The following is a 15,823-nucleotide window of genomic DNA, read 5'->3' as shown; positions in this document are numbered from 1 at the left end:
ATTTAATTTTGTTTTTAGTATTTATTGTTATAGCGGCAACAAAAATACACCATCTGTGAAAATTTCAGACAGACAGACAGACAGACAGACGGACAGACATTGAATTCTCAATAATTGGGTCCCGTTTTTACCCTTTGGGTACGGAACCCTAAAAAGATGAGTGAATGATACAATTCTCGCGCTCTAGCGTGTGCGTTGCCATGATTAGATACGCGACGAACATGCGCAGTAAAATTCCTCATAAATTCCTCTTAAATTTTGAGGAAGCGATAGCGGAAGAGGATTTTTTTATTTTATTTATGAGGATGCGGTAACGGTTGAGGAACCCAAAATATTGCGGAACTTCCTCATTATGAGGAAGCGGAAGAGAAATCCTCAGCAACCCTAGCCCAGACTCGTCCGTTGACGCGAGCTCGCTCGTACAAATCGGCTCGGCGCGGCGCGACTTGTGATATAACGCGCCGTGAGAAACCATTCGCTTTAGTTTTTGCCACAATAGATACGTAGCGCGTTCATGTCACAGTGGCGTCAGGGTTATAGACCTGCCCTCAGACACACGCAGGCCGCAGGACGCTCACCTGGCCAGCAGGTCGGCGACGTACGAGGCGAGCGGCTTCAGTGAGGGGTAAGAGGCGGCGGCCCACAGCGGCGGCACCGCACCGCGCAGCATCGCCGCGTGAGCGCCCTCCAGCTGCGCGCTCATCACCGCCAGCCCGCGCGCCGCCGCGCATATACCCTGCAGGCTGGTTCTTACCACCAGGAGAAGGCGGTTGTAGCGGATCAGCTCCTGAAAAAGGAATTCATTTAGGCTACGTTCTCGTTATGGTATTGAAGAACATGACACGTCCCACACGCAGAGAAGTGAAATTATTCGGAAGACTAATTTTTTTTGCAGTTGTCACATCATGGACTGCTCGTGTTTTGCTGCAACATTATCACCTGTTTCAGCACAGTATTGAGGCTGTTGTCGTAACTGGGTGGGCGGTGCTGCTCGACCGCCTGCACGTCATAGGGCGGCGGCAGGCGGGCGAGCACCGCCTCCGCCAGCTGCAGGACTCCGCCCACGTCATCTGCTGCAGCCGCGCCGCCGCCCCGCGTCAACACCACCCCGCGTAGCAGCGCAGCCGCCTCGCTGTTATCCTGGTAACATTATAATTGCTTGTTGTTATTTGTTCTATATTTTTTTTTTAATGTTGTCGGAAATAAATCGCTCTCAGCAGTAAGTCCGCCGATTCACCAATCGGCGGTCGACTTTACTAGAAACGATCAAAGAGACTGTACACAGCATAGAGTATACATTATAGCAAGCTATAGAGTGCTTCTAACAAGGTATGAACTGTAAGCACGAGTGTGAACATATTTTCCTATAAGCGTCAAACGATGGCGCATGGAACATCACTAGACTTGCGTTATACGTTTGACAAGTATCTATAGAACTTCTGCTAACGATCGGCACAACGGGGAACGAGCGATGCGCGCGCTCTATAGCTTGCTAATGTATACTCTAAGGTACACAGTCTCTTTGATTGTTGAAAGTCCAGTCAAAGAATAAATCAACAGTTACGAAGTGCATGCTAGAAAGTTCCTGCAAATCTTGTATTTAAAGTTTTTTGCAGTCCAGGAACCAAAGTAAATATTTTTTCCAACAACAGTTGATTGAGTGGCAACTATATGACTTGATGCCATATAGTGCTGCCAAATAAACAGTGCACCTTCGTGATATCGGCGTTTTCATGCAAGCCGAAGATCTCTGGTCGGGCGACATCGGGCAGCGCTCGGATGTGGGTCAACACAGCCGAGTACTCCGTACTCTCCGGGATACAGTACTGCCCGCTCGGGGAGAAACAGTACCTGCATAGAGTAAAAGTCAGTTTACACGAAACTGTAATTAAGACAGATCCATTTTTAAAGCTGCCTTTAAAATTTAATTTTATCAGCAATTTCTTATATATCTTCGATGACTAATGATAAGGGACAGTTGAGTTTACATTGCAAGGATGACGCGTCGATGCAATGGGATGCATTTTTTTAGTGAAATACCCAAAACTGAACTTTACTTAACTAGATAAGAACTAAAACTAACTACGCCTTTACATCCGTAATGGATGATTTAAACAATATTTTTCAGAGCGAAGTAACCACTCCTCAAAATATACTGTAGTGCCTGGGACAAGATTTTTAAATGTCCGTATGGTTGCCAAAGCGCATACGGCATTCTCGCATCATAGTCGGCCTAGTTCAGAGGAAAGAACTAGTCAATACGTCTGGGACCAACTATGTGCGGGTTTCCTCACGATCTAGATAAGAAGATACACATATTGACAGACGTGCCGCCTGAGGCTGCTGACTACTTGTTCAAAATTTGAATGAATAATGTAAAACGCAAGTTAACGCCTCACGACGTTTCAATGTAAATTGACCCTGAGTCGGCCTCTTAAGTCCACTCGACAGTACAGGGCCCGTACCACGAAACCGTTTTGGGACTCAAACAATCGAACGAGAATGCCGCGTCCTACTCTAACAAACTTGAAACGACGTTGTTAGAGCAGGACGCGGCATTCTCGTTAGATTGTTTGAGTCTCAAAACGGTTTCATGGTATGACCCCTGAGACGAGTACGATTGACGACTTATGAGTACGATTTGATAGAGTTTTTCGTGCTAACGTGTGCGTGTTCCCGATTCGGATGCTATAGTATAGTCGACTGTATAATATTCATATCATGATTTAAACGTACTTAGGCTGTTTGATGACGTCCTCATTGTAGAAGACGTCGAGCAGCGACATAAGCAGGCGGCGGTCCTTGTCGTCGGTCACTCGCCCGCCGTAGTTGCACTCGCCCGTCAGGTACACCAGCGCCTCTAGCGGGATCTCCGAGTACTCCGTCAGGAACATCTAGCAGTAATAGTCACTTAGTAGTAATAAAGACATAAGTGAGTCTTTTGACGTTTGAAAAGCTCACTCACCTGCAGCTGCATGATGGAGATGCGGAGGTCGGAGTCGTTGAACTCGTAGGGCACGTTCCAGCCGAGCGGGCCGTACGCGCGCCGCTTGCGAACCACCGCGTGGAGCAGGCACAGCGCGAACACGAGCCGGCGGCACTGCTCCAAGTGCGTCTGTCCCGCTCTCACATCTCCCATCTCACTCACCTGCAGCTGCATGATGGAGATGCGGAGGTCGGAGTCGTTGAACTCGTAGGGCACGTTCCAGCCGAGCGGGCCGTACGCGCGCCGCTCGCGAACCACCGCGTGGAGCAGGCACAGCGCGAACACGAGCCGGCGGCACTGCTCCGAGTGCGTCTGTCCCGCTCTCACATCTCCCCATCTCACTCACCTGCAGCTGCATGATGGAGATGCGGAGGTCGGAGTCGTTGAACTCGTAGGGCACGTTCCAGCCGAGCGGGCCGTACGCGCGCCGCTCGCGAACCACCGCGTGGAACAGGCACAGCGCAAACACGAGCCGGCGCCACTGTTCCGTGTTCGCGACCGCCACGTGCGTCTCGGGCGCGCTCAGTGGCTCCGTCGTGTACGACCGGTACATGCTGTTGCGAACGCCCTTCGGTGCCTCGTTCGTCATCTTCACACCTGGAGAAGGTTAAATTTGAGAAACAAAAGTTGTAAACCGTGGTGAAATACAAGTAGATTTACTTTCAAGACGTCATTAGGTACTTACTATAACCAGGGACCAATTATACCAACTTGTTCTTCCGATAAATCCTAATTTAAGTTCAACAAGATCAGTTGTCACATCACATTATAAAACGGTGGGATTACCCTTTATACTATTTTAACGTTAAAAATAAGGTTACCATTCTGCAGCAGCGTGACCGGGAACGCATCAGTGGGGTAGGAAGTCAACCAGAGCCGGAACAGCTCGTTTGTGGTGGGCGAGTCGATGACCTCGGCTGCGATGCGCTCCAGCTCGGGCAGCCACGCCGGCAGCACGTGACAGTTCTGCAGCACCACCCAGCCGCCCGTCTCCACCGCCACGTTGATCATTGCAGCTGCTATTGGACCCTGAGGGAATTGGATATGGAATGCCTTGAAGGTCTAAACACATTGCCTAATACATGGATCCCCAACTGTGTTTGGCGATGCTTGGGATGCGGGGATAGATTCAAGGCGTTGAAATTTGGTTGAAATTTGAAACAATAAGATTGACTTTAATAAGGGACTACACCGTGTAGTCACGTATATAGACGCAATACACGTTAGTTCTTACGATTATGCTGAAACTCTACAGTTCCACTTCAAGCTTTAGTATGACAAGTATGTGTCGCCAAACATCTTCAAGGACTTTACAGTAAAATAAGAACAACAATGCAAGGGATTTCGCTTTCTCTCTATTTATTTACTATTATTTCATCCACTTACCTGCCCCTGTCCAAGCGAGATGGTCTCGAAGCTCACAACCTTCATGTCGGAGCTGAACTTCACCAGGTCCGTCATGGGATCAGCACCAGGAGACAACACGAAGATGAGCGGCGAGGCGGCGACGCTATCGGCGTACGTGCGTGCAAGGTCGAACGGGGGCGGTTCTACGTACGCACGACCGAGACGCTCGGTTACGTACGCGCGGACAAGTGGCACGAGCTTGTCCGGACGGATACATCTGATTAAAAAAAAAATATATGTATATTACATATTTATTATACAGTTTTAAGAAAAAATGACCCAAAAATATTGTACAACCGGAAGTGCTCTTTTAAAGTATGTTCAGGGAAACATAAAACTCGAGGTAAAAGAGACAAACGATCGATTGATAACCGACTTTCACGGTTGTACCCCGACTATAGTAACGATAGTTTTCGCCTTTAACATTTTTATACTGACCTGAACACTACGAGTTTAGCGATACCCTCGAGTTTGTCATACGGCTTCGGCAGCGCGCACTCGTGCGGCGACGTCTCGTCGTACAGCGCCTTCCATGCGCCGATGTTTCTCTCAAAGTGCTCTCTGAATCCTTTGAGACTGTAAGGTATGAAGTGTCATAAACATTAATGCTTTACCTAACTTGACAAACATTACACATGATGTGATGTTTGGATTTAAAAACTCGTACGCGTTGAAAAAATGGAAGAAAATAATATGTCAGTGTTGATTATTGGTAGACTGTGATCAAGTAGACTTGCACAGGATAATACTACATTATATAAGAGCCAAAATGTTCGGCCCGTACGATTTCTATTTGCGCGTAGTCAGATAATTTAATTTATGACAAAAAAAATAGGCAGGCAGTCGGCAGCACGCAAGTGTGCGTGTCGGTACGCACGGGTCGAGCTCGCTGGCGGCGACGATGTCGGCCCAGAGGTTGTCGGCGAGCCAGTGTGGCGCGGGGTTCTCGTGCGGGTTGTCCAGCCCCACGCCACTCACCAGCAGGAACGATACTAGTGATTCAATAATAAAAGAATACGCCAGCAATCACGCAAGTGGGCGTGTCGGTACGTACGCGTCAAGCTCGCTGGCAGCGACGATGTCGCCCCAGCGGTTGTCGGCGAGCCAGTGTGGCGCGGGGTTCTCGTGAGGGTTGTCCAGCCCCACGCCGCCCACCAGCAAGAAGGATACCAGGGACTCGTCCACCTCGCCCTGAAGAAGACGATAAATTTTCTGATAACACGTTAAGCCATTGGACGGTTTTATTAGTCTTTTCAGAACCAATCCTTGTTTTCTAATCGCAGAGCGTAATGCGACTCAGTGGCCCACAATACGGAAGTATGCCAGTGCTTAGTTGGAATGAGAATTAGTTTGTTAGAGGAGTCCTTAATTGTGAACAGCGTTGATGTAGTTAAAACAAACCTTAAGCATTATGGCGCATAGCGCGCTTTTGTGCTACAATTGGAAAAGAGGGACAAACTAATATACTAATTTAGTGCCATAATATAATATTATATCACTGTGTTTAACGCAGTTATGAAATGTTATATTTTCGAAAGAAGGCAACCAACCTTGGGCCTCAGGATATTGAGCGTGAGAGCGAGAGAGAAGGTGAGCTTGTCCTTCTCGAACAAGCTCCGGCAGACGTTGTTGTAGATGCTGTTTGTGAAGTTGTCGTTGAGACCGGCCAACCGCTCCGCCAGCACCTCGCTTTTCGGCGAGTTCGTTATGGCCTGGTTGTATAAGTTTATGAACCTGAAAATTTGTAACCCGTAAAAAATTAATGAAGCACTTGAAAGGATTTCTAAACTTACGGTCGCGGATAAAGAGAAACTTGGAAAAGTTTTTATGCAGGTCGGTGCAGTGTGAAGAACAAAATAAAAATGTTTTAGGGAGTAAAACAAACATACAGCTTCATTCATTTTTTGTTAGTAAACATAGATATTTTTTCAAGTATTAACAAAATGCAACCCAATTAGAACGAATGTTAACTTAATAATTACACTGTCTGTAATTATCAGGCTGGTGGAATATACACTCGTTCTAATTTATAAACCTTTAAAGGCTTACCAATTCAACGAATACTGGTACATAGGATCTATATTCGCCAGCTCGGAGATACAGAAGAACAGCAGGCTGCCGTGCTGTGCGACGGGCACGTACAGCAAGCGAGCAGAGTCTATCTCCTTTTCTGTCACTGCCGACGCCGCCTGCTTCGTCTCGATTTCAAGTGACAGAGTCTTGGACGACGACAGGATCTGGTTCGCCGACTCGTCCTCTAGAATGTTGCTGGCCGATGATAGCACCTGGAGATGGTTTTGAATAATATGAAACAAAAAAAAATATTTCTAAAAGAGTTCTAATTTTATAATAGATTAAAAGAGCTGGCTTTAGCCACTATTTTATTGCATTTCTTGGCAACATTTTTTTGAGTCATGTCATGTCATTTCACCATCATATTGTGATTCTCTTGTTTCATATTTGTGAAGGAATTGGCGTGACCTTGAACTATGTGGGACTGTACTATAACCCTTAGACGTAGGTAGTAGGCTAGTAGCTCGTTCTTGTTCTCGTCCCGCTCGCCCGCCATTTCCGTCCCCAGCAGCTGGTCCTCCAGCCTTTGGCGCGTCATCATGAACTACGTGTTTCCTCACCTCCAATATCTTGTCCTCGATGTCGTTCAGCAGGCGCTTGTTGTGCGCGCTCTGTACTATCAGCTCGTTCTTGTGCTGCTCCAGGTCGGGCCGCTCGCGGGCCACCACCGTCCCCAGCAGCTGGTCCTCCAGCCCTTGGCGGGTTATCATGAAGTTTATCATCGTCACCTGAAATGTCAAGATGAGTGTTAGTTTTGTCAATAGAAAAGTTCACTATATAATTAGTATGGTAATGAAACAGCGCCTCTGGTGACTAATGAGGTTACTAATTCAACGCCCACAGGCTACGTAAATATGTAAACGAATAGGAAGATTCATAATTTGACATAAATATTTTATGACATTATGTCATATTGAGGTGTTGCGTCGAGCCGCGGGCATGGTGTTTTTACAGAATTACGGAAAGAAGATTCGTTTTAAAAAGGCCTCATATAAAGTATTTTCTACCGGAAGTAGTTCAACAGTAATAAGTGACCTTGACGGCGACTTCGGGCAGGTAGTGCGGGTTGGTGAGTCGCGTTGTGATGTAGAAGCGGAAGTCGGGGCTGTACTCTACCACCTCCTCGCCCAGACGCAAACATACGATACCACCATCTCTACAACATACGATACTACAATTTAAATAAAAATCGTTAAATTTAGACACCAAAATCTAGAGAAAAGATACAAAGCAGAAACAATTACATAAGGAAAAAGAATATTATAATAACATTATTAAGATACAAAATATCAATTTTACATTTACATAATATACTTATTATTAAACAGACATTTAAATATATAAACAAATACATGGATCTAACTCGATCAACTAAGTGCTGCTATAATTTATACTATGTTGATATAGGTTTATAAATAATATAACATAGTGCCGTATAGTTTGTGCGTTTTAAGATGATATGGGTGACAGTTTTCATATTCCTTGCTACGGGTTTCTTTTACAAGAAAACAAAAAAATATAAATGTAATAAATTATATTCCATCTACAAAAACAAACGTTTCCTATAATTGTAAATTAATAAAAATGAAAAGTTGCTAAATGCTAACTTATTAATATAAAATTATAAATATTAGCTATGAAATAGGAGTATAAATTATTGTTACGAAAACATTTGAAAAATGTCAGATGCATGAAACGGAACTTATGTCAATAGAGATTGACTCTGTTGAATCGAAATCAAATCGATAAAAAAGGGCGGCCATCTTAAATCGCCGGCACCACTGAAATGTCAGTATGAAATCGATAATTTCGATTGCAATTCCTTTACTAAGTGATTCGATATTTTTAAATTATCGATTAATTTTTGTTAAGTAACTTCCCTACTATTGTCAATTATAATGTGTCACGCATATAATCATAAAACGCACAAACTATAGTTGGTGGTGCTCTAAGTAGCGCTGCAAAATTCACAAACAACGTGTTTACATATTTTAGTACTTCACAAAGAAATTTGCTACAATTTATGTCATAATAGCGTCCCTGGTGGCCAAAAGTGGTAACTAATTCGAGTTACCATTTTTAGTCACCAGGGGCGCTGTTTAGATGAAATACAAATCTTAGATGACTTAATAGCGAACTGTAACAGAAAACTGGCAACCAAAACTCAATTTATTGCTACGAGTCCCAACTAATGGTGCAGCTAATTAACCTGAAGGTATTTTTCAGCAGCACAGGATCCAGTGCTGCGTCCAGCGATTCTCTAACGTGTTCCAACAGCACCGGCCGGCCGAGGCGCACGGCCGTCGCTATATCCCGCATGTAGTGGGCGTCCGACAGCTTGATCACCTTCAGGTGGTTAGCTTTCTCCATATTCTTCACCCATTTTGTTGCTTGTTCTATGGTATATTATGTTATATGATAGCGTAAAATTGTTTTATTTTACAAGTTTCTATATACATTTACATTTTATTTATTACAATTAATATTTATTAATCTTTACTCCGATATTAATGCAGCTCAGATGCAGCTTTCATCCGTTTCCTATTAACCTAAAAAAAGTATACTCATGCAATGTCAATGTCGTTAAGTTGCAATTTCATGAGGACACCATTTTGTAATTTGTAAGGAAATGCACTGAAACGAACAACAAACAAAGCTGTTGTTGCTTTAAAAATGGCACTAGTAATTCCGTTTCATAGATGGCACCAGCAGTTCCATTAACAGATGGCATCAAATGTCCTCACGTCTCACCTTGCGGGTCGATCATGAGCGGCCAGCGTCGCGCCCGCTCGACGACGATGGCGTTCTCGACGGAGAAGGCGTCGACGGGCAGACCCGCTATGTTCCACGCACGCACCGCCGCCGCCTCGCCCAGCGTCGATACCAGCGAGAAGTTGGCCGAGCATGGAATGTCTGGGGAATAACTCTGTTACAATAATATAACAGCGTTGCTGCTTCCTCAAATAACTTTATACAATTGACACTTCGGGTGAAGCCAAACGAGCGTAATTTTGTGAGTCGTGAGTCGCAGAATTTCGGTCGCGTAAATGTCTTTTCATACAAAATATCATGACTCACAAAATTAGGCTCGTGTAATCAAACAGGACTTTTGTATGAAACTGCAGAATGCAGCATAATTTCTGTCAGCCGAAATTCTGCGACTCACAACTCACAAATTACGCTCGTTTGGCTTCACCCTTACACATACTAAATTATTGTCATTCAGCAAGTTAGCAAAAATGAAAACGTCGGCTCTAATACTGACCGAGTTCCTGCGTCCTGTGGTTCCACATGGCGAGTATCTCGCGGCGGTAGCTGACGGTGTACGGGCCCAGGTACGCGATGAACCCAGCTGATAGTAGCACGTCGCCTGAAAACGTTACAAGTAGAAGTGTTCTTTTATCACAACGATTTGTTAGTTAAATACTGTCATCATCAACCGTAAATCATTAACCGTCGATTTCTATACCATGATAACTAGACACATGTCGGAAGCCTATGCAAGCTTAATCTGATACGCTCGAGCTACTCCCGAAATCCCCTCTTCCCCTCCCCAACTATTGTGCGATTTTAGATTTAGCCAAGAAAACCAAAATTTACTTACTCTTTGCAGATCACGAATTCTAATTATGGGCACAGAATATATATTAGTAGTACCAACAGAATTCCCACTCGTGAAACCCGTTTAAAAAAATAACCACTCAGGCTGCGATACTATAAAGTTCAAATTCCGACCGCGCAGTGCTAGGTGCCTACAATTATATTTGCCTACATGTGCGCTCTCTTTCTATCGCGTAAGAGGTACCCTTTCTGACGAAATCAAGATTGTCACCTTTTAGAAAATAAAATAATCTTCTTTTAATTACTAAAGCAAACTTTTTTATAGTAATACTAATAATCAAATTCTAGTGACCCAACGTATATTTTATAATAGTTTTATATTCGATTATAGTATAGGAGCTAGTCAGGATTTTTTTACAACATAGTAACTTGTGTTTATTTATGTGTAGTATGCAGTTTGTTTGTTACAAATTGGTTTATTTACTATGTTTGTGTATTTTTTTTATCTTTTTTTGTATTTTAAAGTCTTAAATTACTTTATTGAAATATTTCTTTGACTTTTTTCTATTGTTCATATTTATCAGATTGATAACGATTCTGTCACAGCGGTTAAATCAGTACGTAGATGCGACGAAAAAATCTTGCGCGCGCGTCACCGATCGCTTGTGAGTCCCTTGTGATCTGCCCCTTTAAAGGGGTACTTACAGTTCGATACCTAAACACGCGAGTGGGACAGGCCTGGTTTGGGATATAACAAACAAGAAGAAGAAAAAGGTAAGCTTGGACGATTTTGATGTATCCGACTCCAGGGGCAGCACTGTTGTCATTGCGACTGATGTGAATCTATAGCGACATGATGATTATACCGATGATATTATCCAGCAGCTGCTGCAGGCGAGCGGCCAGGTCCGTCCAGCGCGCCTTCTCGCCGCCCAGCCCGCCGATGAGCTGCTCGGCGCGCGCCAGCTTCGTCGAGCACAGGTCTATCTCGTCCTCCAAGCCTTTCTTCTTGCGCGTCATCTCAGCGAACTCGTCGTTTAGCGCCTGGAAAAGCCAACGTGTCAATGAGGGTTTTTGATATATAATTTGCCACCAGAGGGTTGGTAGGGTCTTTTGTGTCTTTCGTGTCAGACAGACATATTATGACAGCTAAATCGTGACATATGACAGGCTCTATTTGACACGACAGACCCTTCGGCTACATAGCGCAATAAACCCCTCATTTAGGGTTATGCGCAGTGGCCGAAAAGGAAAATCTTCCGACCGAGCGAGATAGCATGCTCGGTCAGGCCGAAGCCCACTGACGTTATTTCAAACGTTGTTATAAACTTTTCCGAGCTCAGCAACTTCGATAGCGCGATGCAGGATTGTGGCGCTGTAGCTGTAGGTAACTTTAGGTGCAGGGTGAATTAAAAAAAAAAAGGAAAATTTTCCAAATTTCCGAAACTTTAAAAGATAACAAAAAATATTGAAAGGAGTTTTGCGAGCATTGATAAATTGTTTTCGTAGCTCAAACTGCAACATTAGATTTTTGAGAAATCAATTTCCTTAGCCAAGAATCGGACCAACTGATTTATATAGACTTTGTTACCCGAAAAACTATTTGACAAACATACACACATCATTATTATGATTCAATTCCATCGAGATCGTTCTTTGTGGAACGTTTAAGATAACATTATGTCGATTTCTAGAATTTAATGCTAAAATAGACTCAAACACGTTTTACACATGTTTTATCACTATAATTAATTGGAATCAATTGGTAAACAATAACAATACTTGGTGCGTGATATTACACATTGCATATATTCAAATGTTTATTTATATAAAAGATTGCACATTAACAAAAATAATTTTTAATATATTAATTAAAAAGCCTCGTAAATTAAAAACTTAAATGAGTAAAAACATAACTGTGATTTAGGACATTAAGGACCTGTTTGACCACTTCCTGATAAGGTGCCGGATAGGCTATCCATAACTCAAACTGAAACTAAAAAATAAAGAAAGGAAGTGGTGGAATTATCGGGAAGTGGTGAAACAGCCCCTGATTCATAAACTTTTTATTACATATACATGACAATAAACAAGCACTAATTGATTTAAATTACGGGTCTATAGTTTTGTGTCTAATGTCTACAAGTTCTTTAACTTTGACTCCTTCATCAAAACTGGTTCAGCGGTTTAAGTTTAACATAGTACAGACACACTTTTGCATTTATAATATTAGTAGTGTCTAGTATAAATTTTTTTAATTTTTTTTATGACATAAGGGGGCAAACGAGCAAACGTCACCTGATGGAAAGCAACATCCGTCGCCCATGGACACTCGCAGCATCAGAAGAGCTGCAAGTGCGTTGCCGGCCTTTTAAGAGGGAATAGGGTAATAGGAGAGGGTAGGGAAGGGAATAGGGGAGGGAAGGGTAGGGAAGGGAATAGGGGAGGGTAGGGAAGGTAAGGGAATAGGGGAGGGCAGGGAAGGCAATAGGGTAGGGGATTGGGCCTCCAGTAAACTCACTCAGCCGGCGTAACACAGCGCAAGCGCTGTTTCACGCCGGTTTTCTGTGAGAACGTGGTATTTCTCCGGTCAAGCCGGCCCATTCGTGCCGAAGCATGGCTCTCCCACGTATATATTTTTTTTATGAGTGTAGGCCACTTTATTTCTGCCGCCCCATGTACGAATTCTGCCCTAGGACGCTGCCGCAACCTTAGGATGGTGCCGCCCCTAGGCCGCGGCCTATTTATAAATCCAGGGCTGCCTTTTTTATATAAAGTCGGTTAAAATATTTCGCAACGTGTATCATGTTACATGTGTAATCTCGGTTGATGAAGGTGTATCGAGGGTTATCTGTGTGTTGCCCTACAGCTAGATACCACACAAGGTGAGAACGACAGAGGTTACTGGACTACATGTATAAACAATTGTAAATCCGGCTTCAACTCGAAGCAAAGTCACAGTCTTATGGAAAAAAAATAAAGAACATTTACTGCCGCACTCAGAGTGGAACATTAATAACTTAATTGTAATTAATTCAAAATTTTGACATAAGCCCCCATACATTATCTGTCAAACTCTTCATTAAATTGAAGGTTTATCGTAATTAAATGTCTCTGAGTACGGCGGTTAGTTTTTATATCTTATGTAGATACTTGATGACCCGGTAAACTTCGTATCATTTTCCTTTATCATAAACCTTCCCTGGACTACCACGAATATTGCAAGACTAAAATAAGCCAAATCGGATCAGCTGTTCGAGTTTTAGCGAGGCTAACAATTTTTTTTATTTATATTGATAAAGACAACAGCTATGAAGCCATACAGTGTGACCTTAGTCAATTATTGTGCATCTACGGTTACGTTATTAAATTAAAACAAAGCAGTAGCTTAGGTACCGCCGTTCATTGCCCTTGTTACGCGATAGAGAAAGCACGGAAGGATTACTACGTGGTGTTAACTCTTAAAATTCCTTTACCTGATGGTTTAAAAAACAGTGATAAATAATCATATTTAGACTCTGTACAGTAAAAAAACCATCGATAATAATATTTTAAGTGCGTCATAATTTTTATAATTACTTGGAAGCAATTGTTATTGTTGTGACGTGCTATCTAACCCGGATAGGTCACCGAGGCGGACCCAACTCGTAGTCTGGAGGCCAGTCGCTATCTGCCATGATCGCGCGCGCGTGCCTCATTCTCCTCTGCTCCACCGCCGTACTCGGCTGGCCCATCGAAGGCGACGCACTTCAGGATTTCTTCGAGGACCAATCCGAGAGCATGAAGTCGTTCTTCGAAGCCCAGAAGAACCGCATCGAGAGCGCCTTCAACTCGAGCTACGAGGAGGCCTTGAGGATGAAGAACTCGGTGAACGACTACTTCGACAACCAGACCAAGAAGATCAGCGCCGACATCAACAGCTACGTCGAGAGCGTCAAATCCAGCGGCAGGAAGGTCATAGACTCCTGGTCCTACCTGCCCATAGACGAGCCCGGCGCGCAAATGGAGAACCCCGACTTAGTGCTGTCGGTCCCCGCGATTATAACCAGCCACGGGTACACGTGTGAAACGCACACGGTAATGTCCCAGGGGTATTTGATTAACGTTCATAGAATACCGCGGGGGAAGGATGGCGGTAAAACCTCGCACAAGACCGTCCTCCTGCAGCACGGCCTGTTCGCCAGCTCGGCGGACTGGATCCTCAACGGGCCCGAGAAGGGACTGGCATACGTGCTCGCGGACGCCGGCTACGATGTCTGGATGTCGAATATACGGGGCAACAGGTACGCGAAGGAGCACTCGAAGCTGAAGAACAGCTCCAAATCCTACTGGAACTTCTCCTGGCACGACATAGCGCTGCACGACATCCCCGCGGTCGTCGACTACATAATCAAGGTGAAGGGCGAGACGGAGATAGCGTACATAGGCCACTCGATGGGTACCACGATCCTCTTCGCGATGTTGACCCTGAGGCCGGAGTACAACAGGATTCTGAAGTCGGGAATCGCTCTGGCACCCGTAGTTTTCATGTCCGACATAAAATCTCCTCTGAAGAGTCTCGCGCCGGCCGCCAGCAACGTCGCGTATATGGAGATGCTGTATGGATCCCATGAGTTTGTGCCGAAGCAATCAGTTCTGGGCAGGATGACGAACACGTGCGACGCCGAGAGCATGGACTCTGTGGTGTGTAAGAACGTCGTCTTCTACATCTGCGGCTATAACGAGAAGCAGTTCAACAAGTCGTTGCTACCCGTCTTCATGTCAAACCTGGGCACGGGGACGTCGTGGAAAACAGCAGTGCATTTCGCCCAGGAGGTGGTCTCCGGTGGAAAATTCCAGCAATTCGACTACGGATCGAACAATATGCGAGTGTACAACTCCAATACGCCGCCCGAATACGATTTGAGTAAGATAACTCTGCCTATAACTTTGATGTGGGCAGAAAACGATTTGCTTTCGAGCGAGAAGGATATTATGATGCTGCATGACAGGGTACCTAGCACAGAAATGTTTAAGGTACCAGATCCAGAGTTCAACCACATAGACTATCTCTGGGCGATCGACGCGCCAACGTTGGTCAATGCCAAAGTTTTAGAAACGTTAGCGAAATCCTTTAGTACGGAATCTTCCAAGATTTCATTCAGTTTACAATTACCAAGAATAGGTAAATAATTTTCAGTAGCATAAATTTAGTTGTAAGTTAGATATGTTAATTATAATTATTTAAATATAATAGTTAAACATTGTATATTATGTTATTTATTAGTTATAAGACATTACGAATATATTTTTTTGTTAGCACCACAAAAACTGATAAAAATTTATATAATTTTGGGAATAAGTAAATAATAATTGGTTCTTATAATCATGCTTTATATAATAAACATAAATAAGAAAAACCAAATAATATTTTTACGCAGATACAATGTCAAAGGACAGCGAACCAAAAACTGATAACATAATAAGTAAGTAAGTCTTGCACACTTAAGCACAATATATAAAATTGTTTTCGTAAAATATAAGAAAACAATTATTTTATGTAAAGAAGATTGGCTAATATTAAATAACAAAACTCAATATAGGTTCAAAGATGTTTGACGTCTGTGCCTGTATTTAATTTAGATTTTTGTAACCTAGTGTGCGACTATTGCATACCTATATGCAATAGTTTTATGGTTCCTAAGGTAACTAAAATCGGCCAAGTGCGAGTGAGAGTCGCGCACGAAGAGACTAGGGTGTCGTAATATTTATTAATATTGAGCAAAATATGGTTCTTGAGATACAGCCTTGTGACAC

The 15,823-nt window shown here is 43.7% G+C and overlaps 2 protein-coding genes across 2 annotated transcripts in view; one reads left to right on the top strand and one right to left on the bottom strand.

Annotated features, from left to right (window-relative positions):
• The window catches only part of LOC121732501 (dynein axonemal heavy chain 3), a 64,749-nt gene that overhangs the window by 6,614 nt on the left and 42,312 nt on the right, over positions 1 to 15,823 (bottom strand). The window contains exons 53-69 of the mRNA XM_042122402.1: positions 10,894 to 11,071; positions 9,732 to 9,836; positions 9,218 to 9,379; positions 8,676 to 8,862; positions 7,502 to 7,622; positions 7,027 to 7,194; positions 6,443 to 6,678; positions 5,944 to 6,127; positions 5,448 to 5,584; positions 4,832 to 4,969; positions 4,373 to 4,610; positions 3,808 to 4,015; positions 3,333 to 3,583; positions 2,737 to 2,894; positions 1,713 to 1,851; positions 940 to 1,140; positions 579 to 787 (exon numbers count right to left, since the gene is read on the bottom strand). Of these exons, the coding sequence (XP_041978336.1) occupies positions 579 to 787; positions 940 to 1,140; positions 1,713 to 1,851; positions 2,737 to 2,894; positions 3,333 to 3,583; positions 3,808 to 4,015; positions 4,373 to 4,610; positions 4,832 to 4,969; positions 5,448 to 5,584; positions 5,944 to 6,127; positions 6,443 to 6,678; positions 7,027 to 7,194; positions 7,502 to 7,622; positions 8,676 to 8,862; positions 9,218 to 9,379; positions 9,732 to 9,836; positions 10,894 to 11,071 (3,020 nt within the window). The remainder of the gene's footprint in view (positions 1 to 578; positions 788 to 939; positions 1,141 to 1,712; positions 1,852 to 2,736; positions 2,895 to 3,332; positions 3,584 to 3,807; positions 4,016 to 4,372; positions 4,611 to 4,831; positions 4,970 to 5,447; positions 5,585 to 5,943; positions 6,128 to 6,442; positions 6,679 to 7,026; positions 7,195 to 7,501; positions 7,623 to 8,675; positions 8,863 to 9,217; positions 9,380 to 9,731; positions 9,837 to 10,893; positions 11,072 to 15,823) is intronic.
• On the top strand, positions 13,458 to 15,275 carry LOC121732499 (lipase 3-like). The gene has a single exon (XM_042122400.1). It carries the CDS (start codon positions 13,703 to 13,705, stop codon positions 15,197 to 15,199), a length of 1,497 nt encoding a protein of 498 aa, XP_041978334.1. The 5' UTR covers positions 13,458 to 13,702; the 3' UTR covers positions 15,200 to 15,275.

The sequence above is a fragment of the Aricia agestis genome, chromosome 12 (assembly GCF_905147365.1).
Source record: "Aricia agestis chromosome 12, ilAriAges1.1, whole genome shotgun sequence".
NCBI lineage: Eukaryota > Metazoa > Arthropoda > Insecta > Lepidoptera > Lycaenidae > Aricia > Aricia agestis.
The sequence above is the reverse complement of the archived record's forward strand: the minus strand, read 5'-3'. Positions and strand labels throughout refer to the sequence as shown.

What these genes read in the sequence shown, in the direction of transcription:
- LOC121732499 (XM_042122400.1), top strand. Translation starts at nt 13,703, where the DNA reads ATGATCGCGCGCGCGTGCCTCATTCTCCTCTGCTCCACCGCCGTACTC.